The following is a 27,745-nucleotide window of genomic DNA, read 5'->3' on the forward strand; positions in this document are numbered from 1 at the left end:
TCTCACCCAGTTCCTATCCTTGAGTCATTTCACAGAGTCAGAGCCTCTTAAAAAAAAAATTAGGAAAGAAGAGGGAAGGAAGGAAGGAAGGAAGGAAGGAAGGAAGGAAGGAAGGAAGGAAGGAAGGAAGGAAGGGGCAAGCCAATACTGGTGAGGAAGGACCCTGCTATAATATAACTATCATATACCATAATTCTTCCCTTGTCTTCCACAAAGACATAAACTTTAATATTTACCAGGTAATTCTTTCCTGGGGGAAAAGAAATACCTGTCTTATCAGTGTTGGTAAGTTCTTAGTTAATGCTAATCCTCTGGGACCCAGAACATCATCATGATGAGTTACTGGGTTTATGGGAGTCAGTAGATCCCATAGTAGGCCCAGTAAGTCATATGTACCTCCATGTCAACTTGCTTCAGTTGAATCTCTGTTTCCCCAAATCCCTTTCCCTTCAGATTTTGCACTACAGTTGGTCAGGGGGGAATTTGTTGGGCATCTGAAAGGCAGAAGAAAAGCAACAGCCTTTACTCTTGGAAGGTGGTCATGATTAAGTACGGTGTCACACAAGATGCAGAGATGTCCTGCAGATCCCAGCTTGTACTTTGCTCTATGTATCTAGCTTGTGCTTCTGACTGTAGACCCCGCCAACCAATAGCAGCCCCAGGACCACCATGAGACATTTCACTGGGGACCCACAGGGCTGGCAGCTACAAACAGACGACAGCTTTCCACAGATCTCTCCACAAGTTCCTCTCTCATGCTCCCATTTCAATGGCTGGAAGGACTCGGCTTCTCAGATTCCCTGGTGAGTTCTGACTTATCCACTGTGCCAGTGCTTCAAGTGGACTGGGAAATGATTTCTTTCCCTGATCTTTCTACTTCCTCTTCCACACCTTCATTTCTCCAGCTCTTCCCACATTTGTGTAAGATCTAATTCCTTTAGTAAGCCCCTTGATGACATCCCAAAACTACTCAAAGTGGCCCTGCTTCCATCAACAAAACCTGAATGATACAATTTTTTTCATCTTTTGCCTTTTAAACCTCTTATGTGTCCTGCCATTTGATAATGATTTACAGATTAGATTTTATCCAACAGGCATTAAATGCATTATCTCACTTAATCCCTGTAGTAAGTCTGAGAGGTAGATATTAAGATGTCCCTTTTTAATATAAAGAAATAGAAGTTTAGATTCCTTGGTCAACTGGTCATCCCCAAACCAAGAGATACTAAGTTGAAAAATGGGACCTTAATTTCAGGCTCCATACTTTTCCTATATTCCACAGGTAGGTATAAGCAAAAATGGTGGTCTAAGAACCTCTGAAAATTCCCCACTCCATAAAAGCAACAAGAAAACTGGCAAAAAGTATTAGAATCAACTTTTTCATAATCCTGGAAATTAACCAAAAGCTTGAAATAATCCAGAGAATGTTATTTAAAAAAAAAAATGATGATATCTTGGTAAGAACAACAAGCTTTGTGTAATTTTAACTTGCACCACTCCTATTCCATTTCTCCAACTCTGCAGTAGCCTTGAAAACCAACAGCAGGAAATGGTGGTGATAATGACCTGGCAGCCACCAGAGGGAACAGAGTGGGTTTAGAGCAACTCTCAAGTCTCATTTCCAAAAAATTGTCATTATCCGACCTTGCTGGTGGTTGCCTGGAAGAATCCACTTGCAAGGCTGTCTGTAATTGAACCGACCTCTGAGTTTGCCCAGTGAAAAGCCCTCTAAAAACCAATTACAACTGGTTGATTTTGTAGCTGTCTGAAGTGTTAAATAACATGTGGGACAAACAACAGGCTAACCAAAAAACTTAAAAGTGAAAAAAGGGAGTGAGATACACATAATGGCTTTGAAAGGCTCCAACGTAGCATGATCAGGAAAGACCCAAGAAGGCCCTAAGCTCTCACCTCAATCTGACCTCGAGGCTTTGCACCAGCAGTCAGTGAAAGTGACAAGTGTTAACTGCCCACCTCAGTGTTGGAAGCATGTTCCAACACACACACACACACACACACACACACACACACACACACAGAGCCCAACAGCAAAGACTGGGACACTTGTTGCTTCAGGCATTCAAGGAATTTTCTGTCCAACCCGTTAGCTGACCATTAAGCTGACCAACCTGAGACTTCAGTGGCTGCACAAGACAAAGAATAGAGATTTTACAGAATTAGTCAAGAAATATCACTAAACAAACAAAAATCACAAACAGCAATAACAACCTGATTTCCAGAGTTGCCACACTACATTATTTAAAATGCCCAATTTTCAACAACAAATTACAAAAATAAGCAAAGAAGCAAGAAGGTATGGCCATTACATAAGAAAAAAGAAGGAATCGATAGAAACTCACTGAGATGCCCAGATGATGGGCTTAACAGGCACTTAAAACATACTATTTTAAATGATCCCTAGTACAAGGACTAAGAAAATAACTTAAAAAAAAAAGTAGTGGGGCTGGGCTGGCTCAGTCACTACAGCATGCAACTCTTGACCTTGGGGTTGTGAGTTTAAGCCCCACATTGGATGTAGAGATTACTTAAAAATAAAATCTAGGAAAAAAAAAAAAAAGTAAAAATGACAAGGGAATTAAAATGGCACACTGGAAAATATCCATTTAGCCAAAAAGAAGACAGTAATAGGGAAAGAGAAATACATAAAACATATAGAAAATAACAAAATGACTAATAAACATCCTATATTATCAGTAATTAAATTAAATGTAAAAGGATTAAACACAACAGTCAAAGGCAGAGATTGGCAGAAAGGATAACAAAAAAATGACCCAAACAAATGCTGTCAACAAGAGACACACTTCAGATTCATCCACACAAAAAGGCTGAAAACCAAAGACAGAGAGAGAGAGAGAGAACGAAAGAAAGAAAAGGAAAGGAAAGGAAAGGAAAGGAAAGGAAAGGAAAGGAAAGGAAAGAAAGGGAAAGGAAAGGAAAGAAAAGAAAAAGAAAGGAATGGAGGGGCAGGGAGGGAAGGAGGAAAGTTCCGAAGAAGGAAGGAAGGAAGGAAGATCAGGTACACAATAACCAAAAGAGGGCTGGACTGGCTGCATTAATATTAGACAAAACTTACCTTAAGACAAAAATTGTTAATAGAAGAAAGGATATTTTAATGATAAACATTCAATCTATCAAGAAGACATAATCAAAAGTATATATTCACCTAACACAGAGCCCCAAATTACATGAAGCAAAAACTGACATATCTAAAGGGAGAAATATACAATTCATCAATAATATTTGAAGACTTCACTTTCCAACTTTGGATAAAAGATAGAACAACTATACAGAAGATAGAAATAGAAGACTTGAACAATGCTATAAACCAACTAAGCCTAAAAGACACCTAAATAACACTCCACCCAACAGCAGTGTAACACAACACACAGAACACTCTCCAGGATATACCACATGTTAGACTGTAAAACAAGTCTCAGTGAATTTGAAAGCACTGAAGTCATACTTAGTATGTTCTCCAATTATGATGGGTTGAAATCAGAAATCAAAAACAAAAAGAAATTTAGGAAATTAACAAATTCATGGAAATTAAATAATACAGTCCTAAATAACCAACGGGTCAAAAAAGAAATCACTGGGAAATTAAAAACACTTTGAGATAAATGAAAACAACGTAATATGCCAAAAGTTATAGGAAGCAGTGAAAACAGTGTTTAGAGGGAAATTACAGCTATAAATGCCTATTTGGAAAAAGAGAAAAGATCTCAAAGCAATCATGTAATCTTTCACCATAAGAAACTAGGGGGAAAAAAAAAAGTAAACCCAACCCAAAGAAGCAGAAGGAAGGAAATAATAAAGATTAGTGTAAATAAATAAACCAAAAGTTGGTTCTTTGGACTGAAATTACTAAAGTCAGAAATGAAAGATGAGAAATTACCACCAACCTCATAGAAATAAAAAGGATTATAAGGGAGTACTATACTCCACAGGTGTCCTATATAAAAAACAGGATCCAAGATTCAGAACATCAAGTCATACCCTTTAAACACCTGCATGATCTAAAGCTACCATTCTACAAATATTTATTCTACTTCTAACTGCACTGTAATATAGACCATAAAGATCACCAGAGTCCAAAGACATACAACACAGACCTGGTGTTGGCAACCTTGCAAAGAAGACAAATACACAAATGAAAGATTAAATAATAATCAGGAAAACCTTCACATTTGGGAACGATACGATACTGAGGATTTCAAATACTTCCTTCACCAGCTCATATCCATCTAAGCTCTTAAAAGAATGAGGAACAGAGAGAGTGGGTGATGTGCAACTTCTTGTTACCAAACAATATCGATTCTGGGTATTTTATTCACCATGACATGGGTCTGCAGGGCCAGAATGGGGCAGCTTCCTGAAGAAGTTAAGAAACACAAGAGCAGCGATCTTGCTTGGTCTAAACTGGCCTCTTCTTTCCTCAAATTCCTATCCCACATTTTTTTGTTAGATAAGTGAGTTCTTTCTCCTTGAGATCTTATACCTCTTCATCCTGCCAACAGAACGATCTTTCCCAAGGGCAAAGCTTGTAGGCAATGTATTTCCTTTCTTCAGTTAGTCACCCTGCATTCCTCAGTCTTCTTCCTCACTCTCTCCAAAATGCTCTATATGCTCCTCCCCCTCCACTTAGCCACTCAATTTATGTAATTTATTATCAAATAAAGAACTATAAAAGACATGCCCAGTGAACATAAATAAACCACAAGGGCTTATAATATCCCTTTTGCAATACCAAAATGTGGGTGGCCAGAAATCTCCACAGAATGCAAAAGGTTTGATATTTCTGGCTATGGGCTGCTACTTCCCTACGGGAAAATAGAGATGCACGTTTTTAAAGAATACAAGAAATTTGTCATCTAAATATCTATTAGAAAGGATAAAACAGGGCATCTGAGTGGCTCAGTCACTTAAGTGTCTGATTCTTTTTTTTTTTTTAAGATTTTATTTATTTATTTGACAGAGAGAGAGAGACAGCCAGCGAGAGAGAGGGAACACAAGCAGGGGGAATGGGAGAGGAAAAAGCAGGCTCCCAGTGGAGGAGCCTGATATGGGGCTCGATCCCAGAATGGCGGGATCACGCCCTGGGCTGAAGGCAGACGCTTAACAACTGAGCCACCCAGGCGCCCCTGATTCTTGATTTCTGCTCGGGTCTTGATTTCAGGGTTGTGAGTTCGGGCCCCATGCTGGACTCCACACTAGGCATGGAGGCTACTTAAGAAAAAAAAAAAAAAAAAAAGAATAAAACTACATTCCCAAACACAAAAACACATACTTAAATGGGCAACTGGCTACAATTAAACTGGGTTGCTTGTGAGAATCCTGTGAGCTGCAAACCCCAAAGACTATTCCTCTACCCAAATATACATACATATCTAGGCTGTTACAAAATCTGTTTTATTCTGGAATTGCAAACAACTAATTATTATTCTTAATACAATTTTGTGGCAATAACTATACACAGCGAATCTCGGTATAAAATGACATCAGCCGAGGCTCAAGTAGAGCCTACAGTTATGGCTGAACTAACGTTCCACTTGCTGATAACTGCACTGGTAACCCACTCTGCTTCGAACAAGGGTCCCCACACTCAAATGCCCATAGATTCTTGCCAATCATAGAGATTATGAAGCAGGCTGGGGAGTGAGCCCATAAAAGATGGAGCCCTGCTGAACTCCAGCCAGGTAGCACAATAATGTGGGAATTTGGCCTCATGTTTCCACATTGTTTGATTCTTTAAGAGAAGCCAAACAAAATACGTCTTGCAATGTCAGATTTAGACTATTAAACTTCCACCCTACAGTAGCCCTCAACTGCGCTTTTTCCTGCCCAGCATCCCTGCGAGCACTTAGGTGCCTTTAGTCAGAAAGGCACTTCAAATGCTAGTTCTGCTTATAAACTGTAGGACTGTGAGCACGTTAACTAATATCTTGAGAGTTTGTTTTTTACTTGTACGTTACCTACAAGAACGAGATGTGAAATGTACCTAGCTTTTTGTCAGGCATACAGTAAGGCCTAACCTAATGTTTGTGTTCTTTCTCAACTCCCTCTATTGGAAAACCAGATTAGAAAGTAAGATGCTTGAGTTTTCACTGCTAGGAAGAGAGAAGTGCACAGAAACAGCTTCTAGGGACGTTAAAATTTTCTGTAAATAATCACGTTGGTCAACTGTGTATAGTTGCTCCCACAGAAGAATTGTTGTCAACTGCTGAATAAGTGATTATGTAACTGGGTCGAGAGGACTAGAGGAAGTGAGGTCAAAGGGGAAAACTTCTGATGATTACAAAATTAAAGTTAAATTTTTCCACATAAGCTAATCTCAACCAAACATCAGTTTTGTTATGAAAATGTACAGAATCATAGGAGGAGATCCTAGCGATCTCAGCAAAAAAGCCTATACAAGGTACAAAGTGAGTGGACTACTGCTTTAGAGAAGGACAGCGGAGGGAGAAATATTTAAACTCTCAATACGATGTCCAGATAGAATTCGGAAGCTGTACAATATTCCATCTTAACACCTGCTCTATCTTACTCAAATATTCTATTCATGTGGATCTGTACTATCAGGCTATAAGCTTCTTGGAGGTAAGTTCTGTCTCTCACTCCTCTTTGGTATACCATTGCCCAGCACACAGTAGGTACTCTATAAATGCTGGATAAGTTCGACTGAAATTCACACTAAGTCACAAAGGGCTACTGGTGTTTCCTAAGGGGCTTCAGATTCTAAATAAAGACATAAAAGATTCTTCCCACTGGGAACAACGGGAGAACTCCTTCAGGGGATGTGATCCGGCTGACATCAATACTGAGGATGACTAAGTTAGGACATATCTAATAACAAGTTAGTTCTAGTGAACAGAGAGGTCAAACAGCAGAATGTGAATTTCACAGCCCTTATAACCCAAGTGGTTACACCTAGGAAATGGTCGCACCTAGGAAATGACTCTTGTTGGGAATAAAAGCACTAAGAAACAAAACCGATGCTCCCATATGGGTAAAAGTGAAGCTCAATCTCTGGTCAAAAAGGAGATAAAACAGTTCAGGACAACTACTCATCCTCCAGTCAGAGCAATTATCACAGCAAAGTGCCCTTGTTGGCGGTGATTTATGCCTTGATTTTGTGAATGAGCGAAAGGCATTAATAATTCGAATGTGTGACAAGTGTGGCCTGGCCTTCATCTGACGTGACACCTGCTCAGTAGAGAGCGACCACAAACTAGCAGAGCAGCAACAAGAAGCAGCCCTCCTGTCAAAGAACGAAGGGGGAAAACAAGCTCTAGACCCAGATACGGTGCGAACTGTAACAAGCATGTTTGAGGACTGCAGAAATGACAGCAGTAGGCTTAATGGCTAGAGGCTTGTTCCAAAGGGATGGAAAAAAGGCAGGCTAAGAATTTAAGGCCACACTAGTAGTCAGATTTGGCCACTTGACAATAGCTTTAGGCTTAAAAAAGTGTGTTTGTATGATTGTGTGCATACAACTCAAGCCACTTTGGGCGTAGTTTATTCCAGTCTTCTCCCTGGTAGCAGAGAGTGAAAATGGATTCTGATGTTCCCTATTATAGTGGCTGGCTCTAAAGACAGAGAAAATGGGGGTGCCCGGGTGGCTCAGTTGGTTAAGCATCTGACTCTTGATTTCAGCTCAGGTCATGATCTCAGGGTCATGAGATCCAGCTCCACACTGGGTGTGGAGCCTGCTTAAGATTTTCTCTCCCCTCTCCTAGCAGAAAGGTAGTTTGCTCCTACTCTAAATTCTTGTCCTATGAACAGCAACTGAGAGGTGAAAAGTGCAGAACATTTCATCCTACCCCAGCAGGTCGCCCCCAGCTAGACTTCTTCTGTGTGATGGTGCCTAGTCCCGTTCACTCTCTCACTGAGCCAAGTGCTCACTAATTGCCTTTTACATTTATGTGTGTGACAACATCATGCTCTGGCTTGATTTTCCAAAGGGAACTTGCCAGCATAAATACTCCAGGTCCAAGATAAAACAGACTAATTAAAAACAGGCCTAGTTAAGTGTAGAACAATGGAGTTAAGATGGCGGAGGAGTAGGGAACCCCTTTTTCAGCCGGTCCCCTGAGTCAAGTTGGAGAGGTACCAGAACAGCCTGAACATCCACGGAATCAGCCTGAGACGCAGGAAGATACATCTGGATCTCTACAAATGAACATCTCCAGCGCTGAGTATTGAGGTACGAAGCGGGGAGCCGTGAAACCACGCAGATATCGGAAGATAAATGGAAGGGGGAGGGAGCCGCCACATTCGGGCGCCAGGAAGCGGTAGCCACCTGCACGGGGGAGCGGGGGGAGCGGGTGGAATCGAGGACCGGCACCCGCGAGAGAGCAGACTGAGACCATGAGCCAGGAACGCGCACCACCTGACTGAGGGCCGGAGCTTTGGAGCGCACAGGGGGCGGCTGGCGGCAGGCGGCGTTAGAAACACAAAGGACAGAGACGCGCCGGCCCTGGAAGTGAGGGCTGGGACGCCAGGTGTGGGGTGCACATCCCGGGATGCTGCAGGGTTGAGCAGCACCAACAGAAACAGAGTTAAAGTGGCCAGAACATCAGTGGAGAACGGTCCGCGATCCCTCTGTTCTGAGACAGAGGCTGAGATTCGGCCACTGCTGCTCTGACTCTCAGAAGAGGCACAGCAAACCGCCAGGGAAAGCCGCCAGAGAACAAAAGCCTAGAAATACCGGCTTCCAGTGTGCCCGTTCCCATCCCCCCTCGCAGGGGACATGGAGACTCTACCCAAACAGGGTTGCCTGAGTATCGGCACGGCAGGCCCCTCTCCCAGAAGGCAGGCTGAAAAATCAAGAAGCCCACACCCCTAAGATCCCTATAAAACAAGGGCACAAGGCCTGGGTCCCGGTCAATAATTTGGGCTCTGGACAACCCCACAACTTCTCCTCATCAGAATGACGAGAAGGAGAAATCCCCCAGCAAAGAAAAGACAATGAGTCTGTGGCCTCTGCCACAGAACTAATGGATGTGGATATAACCAAATTATCAGAAATGGAATTCAGAGTAACAATGGTCAAGATGATGTGTAGACTTGAAAAAAGTATTAACGAAATGGTAATGAGAATATTGAATCTCTAAGGGCGGAAATGAGAGCGAACCTGGCAGAAATTAAAAATTCTATGAGCCAAATGCAGTCAATACTAGAGGCTCTGAAAGTCAGGGTGAATGAGGCAGAAGAATGTATCAGCGAATTGGAGGATGTGTTAGAAGAGAAAACTAAAATAGAATCTGGACTTAAAAAAATCCACGCTCATGAATGTAGGTTACGGGAGATTACTGACTCAATGAAACGTTCCAATGTCAGAATCATCGGCATCCCCGAGAGGGTGGAGAAAAACAGAGGTCTAGAAGACATATTTGAACAAATTGTAGCTGAGAACTTCCCTAATCTAGCAAGGGAAACAAACATCCGTGTCCAAGAGGCAGAGAGGACTCCTCCCAAGCTCAACCACGACAAACCTATGCCACGTCACGTCATAGTGCAGTTCACAAATATTAGCTCCAAGGATACAGTATTGAAAGTGGCCAGGGCAAAGAAATTTCTCATGTACCAAGGCAAAAGTTATCAGAATTACGTCATACCTGTCTACACAGACCTGGAATGAGAGAAAGGGTGGGGGGGGGCATTTTTAAAGCTCCTTCAGAGAAAAACATGCAGCCAAGGATCCTTTATCCAGCAAGGCTGTCATTCAGAATGGATGGAGAAATAAAGACCTTCCAGAATCGCCAGTCATTGACCAATTTCGTAACCACAAAACCAGCCCTACAGGAGATAATAAGGGGGGTTTTATAAAGGTAAAAAGCCCCCAAGAGTGATACAGAACAGAAAGTCACAATCTATAGAAACAAAGACTTTATGGCAAAATGGCATCATTAAAATCATATCTCTCAATATTCAGTCTCAATGTAAATGGCCTAAATGCTCCCATAAATGCCACAGGGTTGCAGATTGGATAAAAAGACAGGACCCATCCATTTGCTGTCTACAAGAGACTCATTTTGAACCTAAAGATACATTCAGACTGAAAGTAAAGGAATGGAATACCATCTTTCATGCCAATGGACCTCAAAAGAAAGCTGGGGTAGCAATTCTCATATCAGACAGACTGGATTTTAAACTTAAGACTATAGTTAGAGACACAGAAGGGCACTATATTATTCTTAAAGGATGTATCCAACAAGTGGCTATGACAATTATAAATATATATGCCCCCAACAGGGGAGCAGCAAGATACACAAGCCAACTCTTAACCAGAATAAAAAGACATATAGATAAAAATACGTTAATAGTAGGGGACTTCAACACTCCACTATCAGAAACAGAACACCCAAGAAAAAATCGACAAAGAAACAAGGGCTTTGAATGTCATACTCGACGAGTTGGACCTCATAGATATATATAGAACACTACAGCCCAGAACGAAAGAATACTCATTCTATTCTAATGCCCATGGAACATTCTCAAGAATAGACCATGTTCTGGGACACAAAACAGGTCTCAACTGATACCAAAAGACTGAAATTATTCCCTGCATATTCTCAGACCACAATGCTTTGAAATTGGAACTCAATCACAAGGAAAAATTTGGAAGAAACTCAAACACTTGGAGACTAAGAACCATCCTGCTCAGGAATGATTCAATAAACCAGGAAATCAAAAATCAATTTAAACAATTTATGGAGACCAACGAGAATGAAAACACAATGGTCCAAAACCTATGGACGTTACGTTGGAATTAACTTAACCAGAGACGTAAAGGCAGTCTTAAGGGGGAAATACATAGCTGTCCAAGCCTCACTCAAAAGAACAGAAAAATCTAAAATGCAGTTTTTATATTTTCACCTCAAGAAGCTGGAACAGCAACAGAGGGACAGGCCTGATCCACGCATGAGGAAGCAGTTGACCAAGATTACAGCAGAAATCAATGAATTAGAAACCAGGAGTACAGTAGAGCAGATCAACAGGACTAGAAGCTGGTTCTTTGAGAGAATCAATAAAATTGACAGACCACTGGCAAGACTTATCCAAAAGAATAGAGAAAGGACCCAAATTAATAAAATTATGAATGAAAAAGGAGAGGTCACAACCAACACCGATGAAATTGGAAGGATTATTAGAAACTTTTATCAACAGCTTTATGCCAATAAATTAAGCAATCTGGAAGAGATGGGGGCCTTCCTGGAAACCTATAAACTACCAAGACTGAAACAGGAAGAAATTGATTTCTTAAACAGGCCAATTAATTATGAAGAGATTGAGTCAGTGATAAACAACCTTCCAAATAACAAAACTCCAGGCCCGGATGGTTTTCCTGGGGAATTCTACCAAACATTCAAAGAAGAAATAATACCTATTCTCCTAAAGCTATTTAAAAAAATAGAAACAGAAGGAAAGCTACCAAACTCATTCTATGAGGCCAATATTACCTTGATCCCCAAACCAGGCAAAGACCCCCTCAAAAAGGAGAATTACAGACCGATTTCCCTAATGAATATGGACGCCAAAATCCTCAACAAGATCCTGGATAACAGAATCCAACAGTACATTAAAAGGATTATCCATCATGACCAAGTGGGATTCATCCCTGGGATGCAAGGGTGGTTCACCATTCACAAATCTATCAGTGTCTTAGATTTTATCCAGAAGGAAAAATTCAAAAATCATATGATTCTCTCAATAGATGCAGAAAAAGCATTAGACAAAATACAGCATCCTTTCCTGATTAAAACCCTGCAGAGTGTAGGGATAGAGGTACATTCCTCAATCTCATAAAAAACATCTATGAAAAGCCTACAGCAAATATCATTCTCAATGGGGAAAAGCTGGAAGCCTTTCCCTTAAGATCAGGAACTCAACAAGGATGCCCACTCTCGCCACTATTATTCAACATAGTACTAGAAGTCCTTGCAACAGCAATCAGACAACAAAAAGGGATAAAAGGTATCCAAATAGGCAAAAAAGAAGTCAAAATGTCTCTCTTTGCAGATGACATGATACTCTATATGGAAAACCAAAAAGAATCCACTCCCAAACTATTAGAAGTTATAGAGCAATTCAGTAAGGTGGCGGGATACAAAATCAATGCTCAGAAATCAGTTGCATTTCTATACACGAATAATGAGACTGAAGAAAGAGAAATTAGGGAATCCATCCCATTTACAATAGCACCAAAAACCATACGTTACCTTGGAATCAACTTAACCAGAGACGTAAAGGATCTATATTCCAGACACTATAAATCACTCTTGAAAGACATTGAGGAAGACATAAAAAGATGGAAAAATATTCCATGCTCATGGATCAGAAGAATTAACATAGTTAAAATGTCCATGCTACCCAGAGCAATCTACACTTTCAATGCTATCCCGGTCAAAATACCAATGACATTTTTCAAAGAACTGGAACAAATAGTCCTTAAATTTGTGTGGAACTAGAAAAGGCCCCGAATCGCCAAGGAATTGTTGAAAAGGAAAAACAAAGCTGGGGGCATCACAATGCTGGATTTCGAGCTGTACTACAAAGCTGTGATCACAAAGACAGCATGGTACGGGCACAAAACAGACACATAGACCAATGGAACAGAATAGAGAACCCAGAAATGGACCCTCGGCTCTTTGGGCAACTAATCTTTGATAAAGCAGGAAAAAACATCCAGTGGAAAAAAGACAGTCTCTTCAATAAACGGTGCTGGGAAAATTGGACAGCTACATGCAAAAGAATGGAACTTGACCACTCTCTCACACCATACACAAAGATAAACTCCAAATGGATGAAAGACCTCGACGTGAGACAGGGATCCATCAAAATCCTAGAGGAGAACATAGGCAGCAACCTCTACGTCATCGGCCAGAGCAACCTTTTTCATGACACATCTCCAGAGGCAAGAGAAACAAAAGATAAAATGAACTTGTGGGACACCATCAAGATACAAAGCTTCTGCACAGCCAAGGAAACGGTCAAAAAAACTAAGAGGCCGCCCACAGAATGGGAGAAGATATTTGCAAATGATGCTACAGATAAAAGACTGGTATCCAAGTTCTACAAAGAACTTCTCAAATTCAATACACAAGAAACAAACAAATCATAAAATGGGCAGAAGATATGAACACACTTTTCCAATGAGGACATACAAATGGCTAACAGACACATGAAAAAATGTTCAAAATCATTAGCCATCAGGGAAATTCAAATCAAAACCACACTAAGATACCACCTTACACCAGTTAGAATGGCAAAAATTGACAAGGCAAGAAACAACAATTGCTGGAGAGGATGTGGAGAAAGGGGATCCCTCCTACATTGTTGGTGGGAATGCAAGTTGGTACAGCCACTCTGGAAAACAGTGTGGAGGTCCCTTCAAAAGTTAAAAATTGAGCTACCCTATGACCCAGCCATTGCACTACTGGGTATTTACCCCAAAGATACAGACGTAGTGAAGAGAAGAGCCATATGCACCCCAATGTTCACAGCAGCAGTGTCCACAATAGCTAAATCGTGGAAGGAGCCAAGATGCCCTTCAACAGATGACTGGATTAAGAAGTTGTGGTCCATATATACAATGGAATATTACTCAGCTATCAGAAAGAACGAGTTCTCAACATTTGCTGCAACATGGAAGGCACTGGAGGAGATAATGCTAAGTGAAATAAGTCAAGCAGAGAAAGACAATTATCATATGGCTTCACTCATTTATGAAACATAAGAACTAGGAAGATCAGTAGGGGAAGAAAGGGATAAAGAAAGGGGGGTAATCAGAAGGGGGAATGAAGCATGAGAGACTATGGACTCTGAGAAACAAACTGAGGGCTACAGAGGGGAGGGGGGTGGGGGAATGGGATAGGGTGATGATGGGAAGTAAGGAGGGCGCGTATTGCATGGTGCACTGGGTGTTATACGCAACTAATGAATCATCGAACTTTACATCAGAAACCAGGGATGTACTGTATAGTGACTAACAAAATATAATAAAAAACCATGAAAAAGAAAGAAGAAAAAAAAAAGAAAACAAGTGTACACAATGCAGATACACAGAAAAAAAAAACCAGGCCTAGTTATCCAATTAGCTGCTCATCTCCTATTTGCATTACCAAGTTACAGAGTATATTCAGTTATTTTGCCCTTTTTTCTCATTCAGGTCGGCACAACAGGTTTTGGCTTATAAACTGAACATCTAATTTCTTTTTTAAGATTTATCCACTTGTTTGAGAGAGAGAGCATGAGTGGGAAGGGCAGAGGAGAGGGGGGAGACAATCTCAAGCAGACTCTGCACTGAGCACAGAGCCCAAAGAGGGGTTCAATCTAGCAACCCTGAGATCAAGACCTGAGTCAAAACCAAGAGTGGCCACTCAACTGACAGTGCCACCCAGGAGCCCCTGTAATATCTAATTTCCACGGGATTAACAACAGCCTCAGTGAGAGGCAGGTATGGAGAAGGAGTGCAGGCTTAAGAGAAAAGGAAGGCTAAGCTCAGATTCCAAAATCTGCCACTTATGAAGGCTAATCAGTAAAGTGGTAAAAACAATTCATACTTTGTATGTTGTTAGATTAAAGAGATTATTAGATTAACAGATTAAAATGGAGGGGAGAGATCTCATAATTAGTTTTCAGAGAGAGAATATATGGCAGGAGTTGGAGAAGTTTCTTTCACCACATATAAAGTCCAAAGGGAGTATCTACTTGGAGATTTGCTTCAATGCAATAACTATTTATAATGAAAGGCTACAGGTCATTCATTTAGCAAAGATTTTGAGGATTTACCATGTGCCAGGCCTGTGCTAGGTGTTGGGGAGACCTCTGTAAACACTATAGACACAAGTCTGGTTCTTAAACAGCTTACAGTTTAGTAAGTGAAGTAAACCAGCAAATGGGATATCAGAGTAGTGTTGGGTGCCATCGGAGCACAGGAAAACACCCCAAATCTGAGAGGGAGGGAGCAGGGAAAGGTCAGCGTGGGAAGTAATCACCAAGGAAAAACCTGAAGAATAAGTAGAAGTGAGCTAAGGAGGACAAGTTCTAGACAGACAATAGCACATACAAAGGTCCTGAGGTGAAGCAATGCTGCAAAGCAGTTTCAATCTGGAGGAACTTTGAGCACAACCTCAACGAGCAAGTACAAAGGGGGACGAAGCAGAGATAAAAGAGTAAGGGGATAACGCGATTAGCAATGTAAGCAGGAGTCAGATCATGAAGTGGTCTGTAAACCATCCATGCTAAAGAGCTTCCCCCTGGAGACAAAGGGAATTTACTGAAGAGTGGGAATGACCTGATCAGATTTATTTTTCAAGAAGATCACTCTGACTGTATTGTGGGAAAAGAGTTTGGAAAATCTTTCACATCATATAAAGAAACTATTTTATATTTTTTTAAAGATTTTATTTATCTCTTTGACAGAGAGAGAGAAAGAGAGCACAAGTAGGCAGAGCAGCAGGCAGAGGGAGAAGGAGAAGCAGGTTTCCCGCTGAGCAGAGAGCCCAGTGCGGGACTCATTCCAGGACCCTGAGATCATGACCTGAGCCAAAGTCAGACGCTTACCTGACGGAGCCACCCAGGTGCCCCTAAAGAAACTATTTTAAAAGAAACCTTCTCCAGAGTGCCTGGGTGGCTCAGTCGGTTAAGCATCTGAATCGTAGTTTTGGCTCAGGTCATGATCTCAGGGTTCTGGGATCCAGCTCTGAATTGGGCTCCATGCTCAGTGAGGAGTCTGCTTGATGATTCTCTCTTGTCCTCACTGTCTACCCCTCCCCCTAGCTCGCATGCTCTTGCTGTAAAATAAATAAATAAATCTCAAAAAAAGAAACCTTTCCCCTACCCCCCCCCTCAAAACCCAAACCAACTGCTAAAAGAATCTCGACTATTTTAGAAATAAAACATTTACTTGTAACTTAAAGGAAAACTTTTTAAGAGCTTTTGGCTACAATGACCTGCAAACATAGCAAAATAAAAGATAAGGCTATTAATCTCAGGTAAGCCTTGTTTGCTAGGAACAAGAGAAGAAAAGAGAGGTCCTACCCCTTACCATTCCACTCCCTTTACACCCACCTCTTGCAGGCAGTTTATACCAGCTCAATCTTTGTCTTTCATTTAGGGACCAAATTTATGCACCAAAATAAGAATTTGTCCATAGGCTTGGGGAAACTGCTAGAAGTGTGCCAGATAACTTTAAAAAACTAAATACTAACAGATGAGAACCTGTTCTTACCCCAAGGTCAAGCAGAATTAATCTAAGCTATTTTGCCAGTGGTCATTAAACCATAAGAATTTCTGTAAGTAGCGTCTAAATTAGAAAGTCTGAGACCCTACAACAATAGGGTGCAAGCACCAGAACACAATAATTAGAATTAGATACTTTCTCGAATTTGCCTTTTAAAAATAAATCATGCCATTAAGCACTAAATGCGAGGATTAAAATTTCACAAACTTCTAGTTAAATCAAATGTGGTGACAACTACTGGCACGTGACCAAATACTGAAAGAATCTCAGCTGTTTTAGAAATAAAACATTTGCTTCCAGCTTGAAGCAAAACTTTTTAGGGTCTATGGTTAAACTGATCTGCAAATATAGCATAAGAGTAACAGGTAAGAGAAGTCTTTTATGTGACAAATGAAATGCTAAGTCAACCTTTAAAATAAAAAATTGGGGGGATGTTTGGCTGAAACTCACAAAAGACTTTAAGACAAAGTAAATGACTACACATTCCTAAAAATTAAGATATGTACATTTTCTAGAATAATTAGAAACATGGAATTTATCATTATCATAAGACAATGCTTACAAGATCATGTGCCAATTAAAAAAACACTAATACTGCAACTACTTTAGAGGACAGAGTCAAATCCGTTCTCTGAAAGGAATCGATTCCTTATTTTTTTTCTTCTGCAATTAGAGAAAGTCTCTGCTTTCCACACTTTCTAAAAATAATTACGTAAATTTAGTATTTCAAAACATGCTTGGGAACTTGGGATTCAACAACTTAATTATTTCAAAAATCACTATTTCCAAAACTACTGTGATTTTATATACAGTTCATTTATTTAGTGACCAGCATAAAGGCCTAGCATAGTGAAGAATGACACAATGCGAAACACATCAGACTGGGAATCAAGATACTCATTCACCCATTTATTCCTTTGTTAAACAGCTGAGTCCTGCTTTAGTGCCAGGCCTACAGACACTAAAAAAATATTTAAGTCCTCAAAGAAACATAATAATATATTTCATCAAATTTGGGACACTATCAATCATAAGACTAACTCTTAACTAATAAAGAAAAAATGCTTTCAATTAAATGATGACATAATGCCTTGAATGAATCACATCAGCCTCTTGTTACTTTGATATTTTTAAAACCTATTCAGAAAAATTTGGCAGTTTTTCCTGCCTTCAATTCATTGCTTGACATTTTAAATGGCAACCATTCCTCCCTCCCCCGTCTCTATACAAAACATGCCTTCACCTACTCAGGGATGTCCTCCTTGCTTGGCTCCCATAAAGCACTTAGTTGATACTTTTGAAAAAAAGTAAATGAAATTGTGATGATTTCTCTAAAGGCCAATGTTGACTTCATGAATACCAAATATACATCTCTCTACTTTGTTTCGGTCCTTTTCTGTGTGTTCAATGACTTTTTGTTTCAATGCCAAATCATAATAAAATCTTTCTTGACGATATTCTAAAGAGCAATTAAATCCACCATATGTAGCAATGATATGGTACGTAACTCTATTGAAATGACGACACTAAACGTAACTGCAACTACGTGTAGACACGCACAGGCAATGACAATCTACCCAGATGGCCACCCGACAGCCAGCAACTGGAAGACGCCATCAAGTGTCAGACACATTCCAAATTCAGAGTGAGAAAAATGTGTCTTAGAATCACAGCGGTGAGAGCAGCCAACACCCATGTCGCACTGTGAGGAAAGGACCATTCTACCTACTTGACAGACGTTACATCATGAAAACCTGTACAGAGGTAGATTAAGTGCCTGCAGATGAGGAAACTGAGTCATGGGCAGAGGGGGGTGGGCGTGGGTAACTTGCCCAATACCACAAAGCTAGCACGTGGCCAGGCTAGCATTTGAATTCATATAGCCTGGGCTGAGAGGCTCTGCTGTGAACCCCTGGGCGGTGTGGCCTCTTGAGCTAATAATCAGTAACCGGCTTTGTGACCTGAGGCAAATCACCAGAGACTCCTTTCCTTATTTCAAAACAGAGGAAGTGGAACATATGATTACGGAGTTCTTTCCTGGGATGAAAATATTAAAATTCTATAATCTTCCACAGTAAAATTTTATTCCCATGCTGGTTTCTCCTTACGCTAATACAATGCAAACCCTCACTGCCATTAGTGATTACTGAAAGGAATGTAACTTTTACTACTAGTCTAAAATGAGACATACTTCGGGAGATATTTAAGAAACAGACACACACGTGCTTGTACCACTATTTCCTTTTTTTTTAGGGTGATGGCAAAAGGTTGACTATGGAAATAAATGAGCCAATGTGTGGGTTTTACTCTGCTTGTCTACTATACTTATGATAGAAATTTAGTCATTTCAAAATTTAATCCAAAATTAACATATGACTTCAATGTGTCAGTTTCAACAGATACTCACAATGCAGAACTCCCTATTCTTTAAAAATTTTGTTCATTTATGGGGGGGGAACCAACAAATTAATAACAGATATGAATATTGCAACATTTTTCCTCTTGAGCCAGTTTAAGGCTGGAATTAAATATGCATTACACACTTGACAACTCTTCTGCCCTAAGGACGGTGGGGGCCACACCCTTTAAATTTCCTTCTACAGGCCCAGCCAGCTGCTCTCCGTCCTAGGTAACCTCCCTTAAGCCCCACAAACTCTGATCATCAGGCAACCCAGTGAGGCTTAAAATAATTCCTAACATTTCACTCTGAAGTTGTCCTCAGGAGGAGAGTTAGCAAAGGAAAAAGATCAAAATACAGAGTCTTCAACACTTTCATTATTCATTCCTAAACATCATACATCGTATCAGTTTTGGCTTGCTTTTCTCTTTACATATACACATACATGTATACACATAAAATTATTTGCCCCAACAAAAATCAGAGAAAACATTAAAAAGATTTCTGGGGGAAAAGTGAAAAAGAGAATATAAGTGAACTACTAGCAAAAGTGGGCTTAGAAAAACAAAACAAGTGAGAAAGATGCCCCAAGACAGAAGGCTCTCATCAGTACACAGAATATTCCTTTACATACCTTTCCGTGCTGCCCTGCTCTCTCGTAACAAATGACAACATCTTCCCACATTTCTAGCTTCTCAAATATCTGAAGGGCTGAACTCGTGCATCCCAGCTCAAAGAGAAAGCCTGCAAGTTGGCGCTAGAAGAATCAAGTTAAAATAATGAACATTTCTTTATGTAAAGAGATTCCTCTTTCACTAGGCGGGTACACTAACATGCCATTTTAAGGCTCTGCTTATGTAATAAATACATCATTTCTACAATTTGACCTCAACTAATTAGAAATCTGCAATGATTCAATACTTTCCTGTTTACTTTAGCAAGTTTCTTCATAGAGGGTAAGGAATTAAAACACTGTCATATAGGAACTTTCCAAAACACTCAATATATCCATTTTTTTCTAAGAACTCAGAAGAACTTAAAAGGCAAAATCAGTATTTCTTTCTTACGTAGAGATTCTGTGACCATCTCTGATTTGTAAAGCTGAGATCCAATAAATCAACTTAAAAAACTCTAGTTAGAATACCTGGTATCAAAAAGAGAAGTGTTGGCGGGGATGTGGAGAAGAGGGAACCCTCGTGCACTGTTGGTGGCAATGTCAATGGAAAACAGTATGAAGGCTCCTCAAAAAATAAAAATAGACCTACTAAGTGAGCCAGCAATTCCACTTCTGGGCCTTTATTCAAAGAAAATGAAAATATTCACTTAAAAAAATATCTCCACCCACATGTTCATTATAGCATTATTTACAATAACTGAGACATAGAAGCAGCCTAAGTGTCCATCAAGGGATGAATGGGTAAAGAAATTGTAGTGTGTGTGTACACACAACAGACACAACACACACACGCGCGTGTGCGCACGAGTGGAATATTATTCAGCCACAAAAAAGAATGAAATCTTACCATCTGTGACAACACGGATGGACCTGCTGGGCATTATGCGAAGTGAAATAAATCAGACAGAGAAAAACAAATACAGTACGAATCTGACGTACATGAGGAATCTAAAAAAATCAAATTCATAGAAACAGAACAGACTGGTGGCTGCCCGAGGTTGAGGGGTGCTGGTGAGAGAAATGGATGAAGGTGGTCAAAAAAATACAAATTTCCAGTTATAAGTAAGTTCTAAGGATGTCACGTACAGCATGCTGACTAGAGTTAACAATACTGTATTGTATATTTGAAAGAGGTGAAGAAAATAGATCTTAAAAGCTCTCACCACAAGGAAAAAAATTGTAATTATGTGAGGAGATGGGTATTAACTAAATTCAATGTGGTGACCATTTCACAATATATGGATATATCAAATCATTATGTTGTATACCTAAAACTAATACAATGTTATGTGTCAGCTGTATCTCAAACTGGGAAAAAATGAAATTGAACCTCAAATAAACAAATAATAAAAACTTGAAGCAGTTGACATAAATGACAAAAATCTATGCATTAGCACTTGGGCACTTTATTAATGAAAGCATCTCTGGGTCTTTCTCACTCCCATCTACCTAGATTTATTTAGAACACATTCTAAAAAACTTAACTATTTTATTTCCCAGCCTTGGCAGATAAAAAAGGGGGCAAATTGTGATAAGGTTATTGAAAGTTAAACATATTAAAAAAGTAAATATATTGTGGTTTATAAGTGGTCCATCCTGCAGGAATGGAAAAAAATACTAAAAAGGTTTAAAAAGTGAGGTTCAGGACGCTTGGCTGGCTCAGTCAGTAGACCATGTGACTCTTGAGCTCAGGGTGATGAGTTCAAGCCCCACTCTGGGTGAAGAGCTTACTTTAAAAAAAAAAAGTGGGTGAAGTTCTTGAGTAATGCATGGTTTCATATTAGTGAGAACTGTGTTGTTTTTTCTTAAATACAATTTTACTGCTCTTTCAAAATTCAATACATATTTAAGAGTTAAGAAGCCAGTGGATGGAAAATCTAGGTTGACAAAATTAGAAAGTAAAATGAAATATACCTGAAAGTTATAAGCTAATATATTTTAAAAAATAAGTAAAGGGAATGATCTAATTCTTCCATATGCCATGAATCAGGGGAACTTGGCTATTTTAAGATATTTGGACATTTTAAAAAACTGAGTATCGCATATGGGAGCTGGAATAAATCTTAGTGCTCACACGGTAAGTAGTTTAATCTTTTCATTGAATAGACAAGGAAAGTTATGGCACCTAAGCTGTTAGGGTTAGCTAGAGGCAAAGACTGATTCTCTTTTTACAATAAACTATGCTACTACTTTTTGATCTTTAAAAATAATACATAAAGAAACGGTCATTCCCTACAATGAAAGAAAAAATGATTTAAATTGTTAATGAAACAGGATGTTTATCTAACTGCCTAAAGATCCTAAAATCCACAGCTTCCTAAACAGATAAGATAAACATTGTGCCTAAATTCTATTTGAAAAGTATTTAATTTTCCTAATGCTTCTATTCAGAAACAGACTGAAAGCTAAACCCTCAACATACATGCTTTGTTATAATAATAGCTCAGAATCTGAGATGTTTATCCACCACAAACTACATAGGACAAGGCACTTAATTTCATAGATCGGGGTCAAAAACATGCCAAAAAGTTCCAGCTGTTAACACCTTCTTGATAAAGAAGGCACTCCTTTTGAGATAATATAACAAAGCTTTTTATTTGCCTGTTATATCGAGACTCCTTCAATAAAGTAAATTCCAGTATGTAATAAATCCCCTACTTTACTCCGTGCTTAAGAATAGGACATACTGGAAGAAATCTAACAATAGGGATTCAGAGTCACTGAATGGTGGGTTGGCACTTACAATTCTAAATCACTACCTATGTAATCCATGAGAGGACAGGAAGCTGGCTGAAATGACAAGTTACTAAATCATATAGAAATTTCTGCCCGTCACCATTTCACTCTACTAAACTTCTAAGTGCCATAGCTTCCTCATCTATAAAATGGGGATATTTCACACAATTGTTGCAATAAAGTAAGATAATGTGTGCAAAATGCAGAACAAAATGCATGCGTCATACTAAGCATGCAATAAAAGCTGGTTGTTATTAGCTCGCATAACTACAACCCAACAAAGAGACAAGGAAAGGAGGGAAACTAGACTAACAATTTGGAAACCAGAGATCTACTTCATGACCAGCTGTGTGATCAACACTGGAGAAGTGTAGTTCATTGCACTGGGCCTCAGTTTTCTTCTCTGTAATATTAAGAAACTGGACCAGGTGTCTAAGTCGCCTTCAGTGCTAAAATTTTACAAAATAGGGGAACGACACCCATAACACGGGCCTGAATCTCCATCCCAATAGGGAGCTTTCGGAGCTACACAGGTCTTCTTACATCCCAGAAAAAGAACAACGGTACCTCACCATACCGAGCAAGAAACAAATGCTTTAAGTTGTTTTTGTAAACAACTCGGTTAAAAGGTTCATTCTCAAGCAGAAGGTCCTAACGGGCTTTTAAAGTTATTTTGAAAACGAAAGCTTCTGTGGTTCTCCCACTACTTAATTTCAAGGATTCTAATTTAATCTTGTTTTAAATTCTTTTTAAAATGTTTTCAAAGTTTAATATCATTTTAGCCAAAAGAGCATTTTGAAGTAATTGGCAATCCCCAGCTAGATACTTTTATTCTATTTGAAAACTCGAACATAAATTGAAAAATCAGGTATTTATCTTTCAAAAGCAAAGTATTTTCCATACCCAATGACAAACAGCAACAAAAATACCTGAACAGCCCAGTGAGGGAGTACTTGACAGCAATAGAAAATCTTCAGACGTTCCAATACAGATGTAGTCTTGTCTTCAAATTGGTCTGCAAGAGCCTTAAGAGGACATATCATAATCAGAATCTATATGTGTAATAACTTTTTTTTAAAAAGATTTTATTTATCTATTTGACAGAGAGAGAGAACACAAGCAAGGGAGTGGCAGGCAGAGGGAGAAGGAGAAGCAGGCTTTCTGCTGAGCAGGGAGCCCGATATGAGGCTCAATCCCAGGACTCTGAGATCATGACCTGAGCTGGAGGCAGACGCATAACTGACTGAGCCACCCAGGTGCCTCTGTAATAACTTTTAATATTAATAAGGCTCTTACTGAAGAGTTATACAAATGGACATATAAACAATAAAGAACACAAGTCACTTTTTCTTTTAAAGATTTTTTATGTATTCATTTGAGAGCGAGAGAGAGCACACAAGCAGGGGGAGGGTCAGAGGGAGAGGCATAAGCAGACTCCCCACTGAGCGGGACACCGGATGCATGGCTTGATCCCAGGACCCTGGGATCATGACCTGAGCTGAAGGCAAACGCTTAACCTACTGAGCCACCCAGGTGTCCCCACAAGTCACTTTGATAAGGTGATGAAATGTGTGAATTTTTTCTTGAATTTCTTCAACCATTTAAAAAACTTTAAAATTAACCAACATTAACATAAACATGTACATTAAAAGCTTGTCCATAAAATAGTTTTTAAAACTAAGATTCCCTATAATGATTCATTCAAAGAACTAGCCTAAATTTACCAGGCTTTTTACTTTTTCTAAGAAAAACTGTTCTGTAGCCTATCTATCTCACAACCATAATTTACTTCGACAATGGCACTTGCTAATATAAATCAGAGAAAAGTTATATGCAGAACTTCATTTAGGACTATTTTCTCAGGAATAAAGTGAAAGCAAAAGGTGGGTCTATTTGGTCACAGAGAGCAAGTTTTCTTCCTCTTCAGCAATAGAGCTCTAAGGCAGGACGTTCACTCGTGCGAGACCGTCCTTGAGATGCAGTGGTCAGCTACAAGGTGCACGCAATGAAGAAGCCCTCTGCTGTACTGAATTCCTACAATGAATAACTGATCTCCTAAAACTACACCAAGAAGCAGACCACTAAGACCAAGACAGTGGACTCTGAGAAAAGGTACCAAGGCCAACGGCAAAGTCAAAGGCTGGCACGATCCAGCAATCAAATTATCAGTCATCAAAAGAGCTCACATATTCAACATCAAAATGAACGCAGCTGCGCTCTGAGGTCCTAAGCAAATGCATGTACAACAGCCCCATTCCCACGATCACCTTCACCTGCCTCTTAATATGTTATTCAGTTTATCCTAAGTATATATATTTTGTCTGACACATACTTATACCTTCTCTCAACTATGAATTATCATGACCTTTTCTGCACAATGCAGTACTCAATTTTTCTTTCTTTCTTTTTTTTTTTTTTTTTTGCCAGTTGACTGGTTTTCACAAGCCTATCTTATGAGGATTTCACGGTAATGAGAGGTCAATGTTAATTTTCTGATGTCAATGCACATAGTGGGATCATGTAGGAGAAGGTCCTTGTATTTGAGGACAAGGAAGTACCATGTTGGCAACTTACTTTCCAATAATTTAGGATACCAAAAAACAGCTGCACTGTACTTAAAACTTTTCGGTAAGTTTGAAATTGTTTCAGATTTTTATGAAATGAATTTGTAAAATCGAAAACCTCAAAAAAAAGTAAGAGATAGCAAGTCTAACTTCCTCAGAAGAAAGAAAACAACGAAGAGTCTAACATATCCCAGTACAAACCCAAGACAAAGAGATCAGTTTCTAAGCAGGGAAACTGCTCCTAAATTGGAGGTTTTCTGTATTTTACTAGGTGGGAGATACATCTGTTAGCCTAAGAATATCCTGTAGAATGAGAAAATACTCATTACATCACTTCTTTGACAATCCAAGATGTTATTCAATCAAGTCCATCAGAACAAACTGAGACATAACCAGACTCTTAAACCATCTTGGTAAAAATATTTTTAAAGCTTTCTGGCCTTACTTCAGAGAAACTTAATAGTAAAAAGGTTGCATGCTTCTGCCCAAAGCTGTTTAGTTGTAGGAGAGAGAGAAGAAAAACTTCTAGCTGAATACATATGGTTATAATACATAAATAAAAGGTTCACTGAATTAATTCATCAAAAGGGGGCAAATTTTTCCTTTTATATCTATTTTCTTCTTAGAAAGAAAAAATAACCAATGCTTATTTAATAATAATAATAATAATAATAATAATAATAATAAAGGCCCAAATCAACATCACAACACCTACTTTTATGAAGTCCTAATTACACGAAAAACACTTTATTTTCAAACAAAACTCATGTTGCTTGCTGTAGGTGCTGCCTCTAGCTTAAATATAGCAAATGCTCAGTAAAAATTTCTTAATATATTAAGGATCAGATGATCTCAGAGTATCTAAGCATCTCTGATATTCTCAGATACTCCCCCAAATCACAAAGACCACAGGAGAGAGATCAAAAAACCAACATTATCTGAGCTGGATTCCGTGAATAAGCCCCTGCACAAGAACAGTCATGCTTCATAAGAACTTGATTAGGCCATAAGTATGTAACGATTATGACAGAATCTTAACCTATCTTCGCTCCTGCACAAAATGTACTTCTTCCTACTTTAAGCATGACAGCCACCTAAATAAGATCTACCTACCCATAAAATTAAGAACATTAAATTAGTATACAAAAGAAAGGGATGACAGGGTGCTGTAATTGCCTATATCCTCTACTGAAGTACTCTTTTCTATTTGCTAATTCACTACAAAGATAGGGACATCTCTAGATTTCTCCGAGCAGGATTTCTTTTAGCAACTCATTCTGAAATAATTCCATTATATCTAAACAAACTGGAGTCCTTTACAGGCATGGTAAATAATTCCACTGTATACAAATAGACTCAAGTGTTTTACAGGAGAAACCACGCTAGTAAGCATAAGTGACCTGGATTCTGTTCTAGGTTTATCTCCAAAAAGCAAGTTATTAAACCACAAAGGCATCCATCTGTGAAAGGATCTTTGCATTCAATGGGTATATGGCTTTATCAAAAGAGTACTTTGTCTCATTTCAAGCATTTGAGGTTTGTTAGCTAGTTATAGGCACCATCAACTGAATGCAAATTTCCTTAGAGGTAAACCAAATGCCCAGATAGTTTGGAAGACAATGGTAGGATGTTCAGCACCAGGAGATGGGAATGAAGGAAGGTGGTGCCCCAGTTACTACTGTGTGGATCTATGTGCATGAACACGGGCATAAAGAGTGCACTCCGTGAGAAATGGGCCCTTTGCAAGCTTTCATGTACTTCCAGAGATGTAGGTAACTGGTCTCTAACCCAGTGTCCTACCCTTGCACCGTTTTCTCTGTCTAGTTTCTAAATTCATGATTTTCACACCTGAAAGTCATAGGCACCTGGTGATAAGTTAAAACTGGTATGAGGAGATGGTCTTTAAGGAATGATGGCAATGCCAAAAACAGACAAAGACAAGCAAATATACCCTAAATCAACCATTAAGAATTGGATCATTGAGAACTGAAAGCAAGTATTTATTCTCCAGGAGGGTGATGGAAGAGATGAGGATGAATGGAAGAGATGCGGATGAATGGAAAAGATGATGAGTAAGGAGTGAGGAATAGTCTAGGGCTCCGTCCAGAGGTGGGGAAGAGCCAAGTCACAGAAAATCCAGGTATAACTGCTGGGACACACCGACGACTTCATGATGTATATATTGTTAAGATATGATACTGTTATCAAGTTTTAAGGCTCCCTTTTAATGTCATTTTCTCCCCCAAATGCCACCTCAAAGCATTTAGACTTTGAGTGTCCTTTGAGAAAACATACTCGTGCATACAGATTCCCTAACCTCATCTAAAAACCACTCTCAAACCTTTCAGGGGCCACAGTGCCACAGGTCAGGAGATATTTCTATGGAATAGGGAATAAAAGAATAAGACCACAGAAAGCAATGATGTCCCCTGTCTTTTCACAGATCCGTTTTCAGTAGAGAAAGAACTTCCACAAAAAACTAGGGAAGATCAAGCCTACATTTTAAAATTAGCACATGGAGAATGATTTAGTATAGAAGGACAATTCTGAACAAGGTCTGGTATGATTTAGACTTTATTTATGTGCTCATATCTAGAAGTATGGCACACATATCTTCAAAAGAACAGAGCTAGTCCCTAAGGACCGACCCTTTCACTGAAGGCTATTCATACTTGCTAGCGTGATATCAAAGTGTTTATCGTATTTCTGAAGAGCCAAGTAGAAATTAGCTGATAATCTAAAAGGTATGATTGATCATATGCCAAATCACCTTGCTTTGTTGTACAATCTCTGTGCATGTGTGTGTGTATGTATGTGTATAAAGGAGGATTGGATTTATTATAAAAATATGTACTTAATCAAATATATCCAACAATTGGGCTGAATAGTTTCCTCTGACAGGAGTCTGCAGTCATTCAGCTATGATTTACAAATAGAGTAGTCAAGCTAACTGCAGCCTCAAACCCCCAAGTCCAAGAAAATTTCCAGTAAGATCAAAGGGAACGAGAATTAAACCTATTATAAATAGTACGTATCGACAACACCATTAAACCTATTGTTAGACCAACTTTACCTCATGTGTAGGAAACTGAAGCTCGGAGAAA

General features: G+C 39.3%; 1 protein-coding gene across 1 annotated transcript in view; it reads right to left on the minus strand.

Annotated features, from left to right (window-relative positions):
* The window catches only part of TTC27 (tetratricopeptide repeat domain 27), a 169,225-nt gene that overhangs the window by 59,073 nt on the left and 82,407 nt on the right, over positions 1-27,745 (minus strand). The window contains exons 11-12 of the mRNA XM_026478659.4: positions 23,007-23,102; positions 19,300-19,422 (exon numbers count right to left, since the gene is read on the minus strand). Coding sequence (XP_026334444.3) covers positions 19,300-19,422; positions 23,007-23,102 — 219 coding nt within the window. The remainder of the gene's footprint in view (positions 1-19,299; positions 19,423-23,006; positions 23,103-27,745) is intronic.

Source organism: Ursus arctos, unplaced genomic scaffold (assembly GCF_023065955.2).
Source record: "Ursus arctos isolate Adak ecotype North America unplaced genomic scaffold, UrsArc2.0 scaffold_8, whole genome shotgun sequence".
Lineage (NCBI taxonomy): Eukaryota > Metazoa > Chordata > Mammalia > Carnivora > Ursidae > Ursus > Ursus arctos.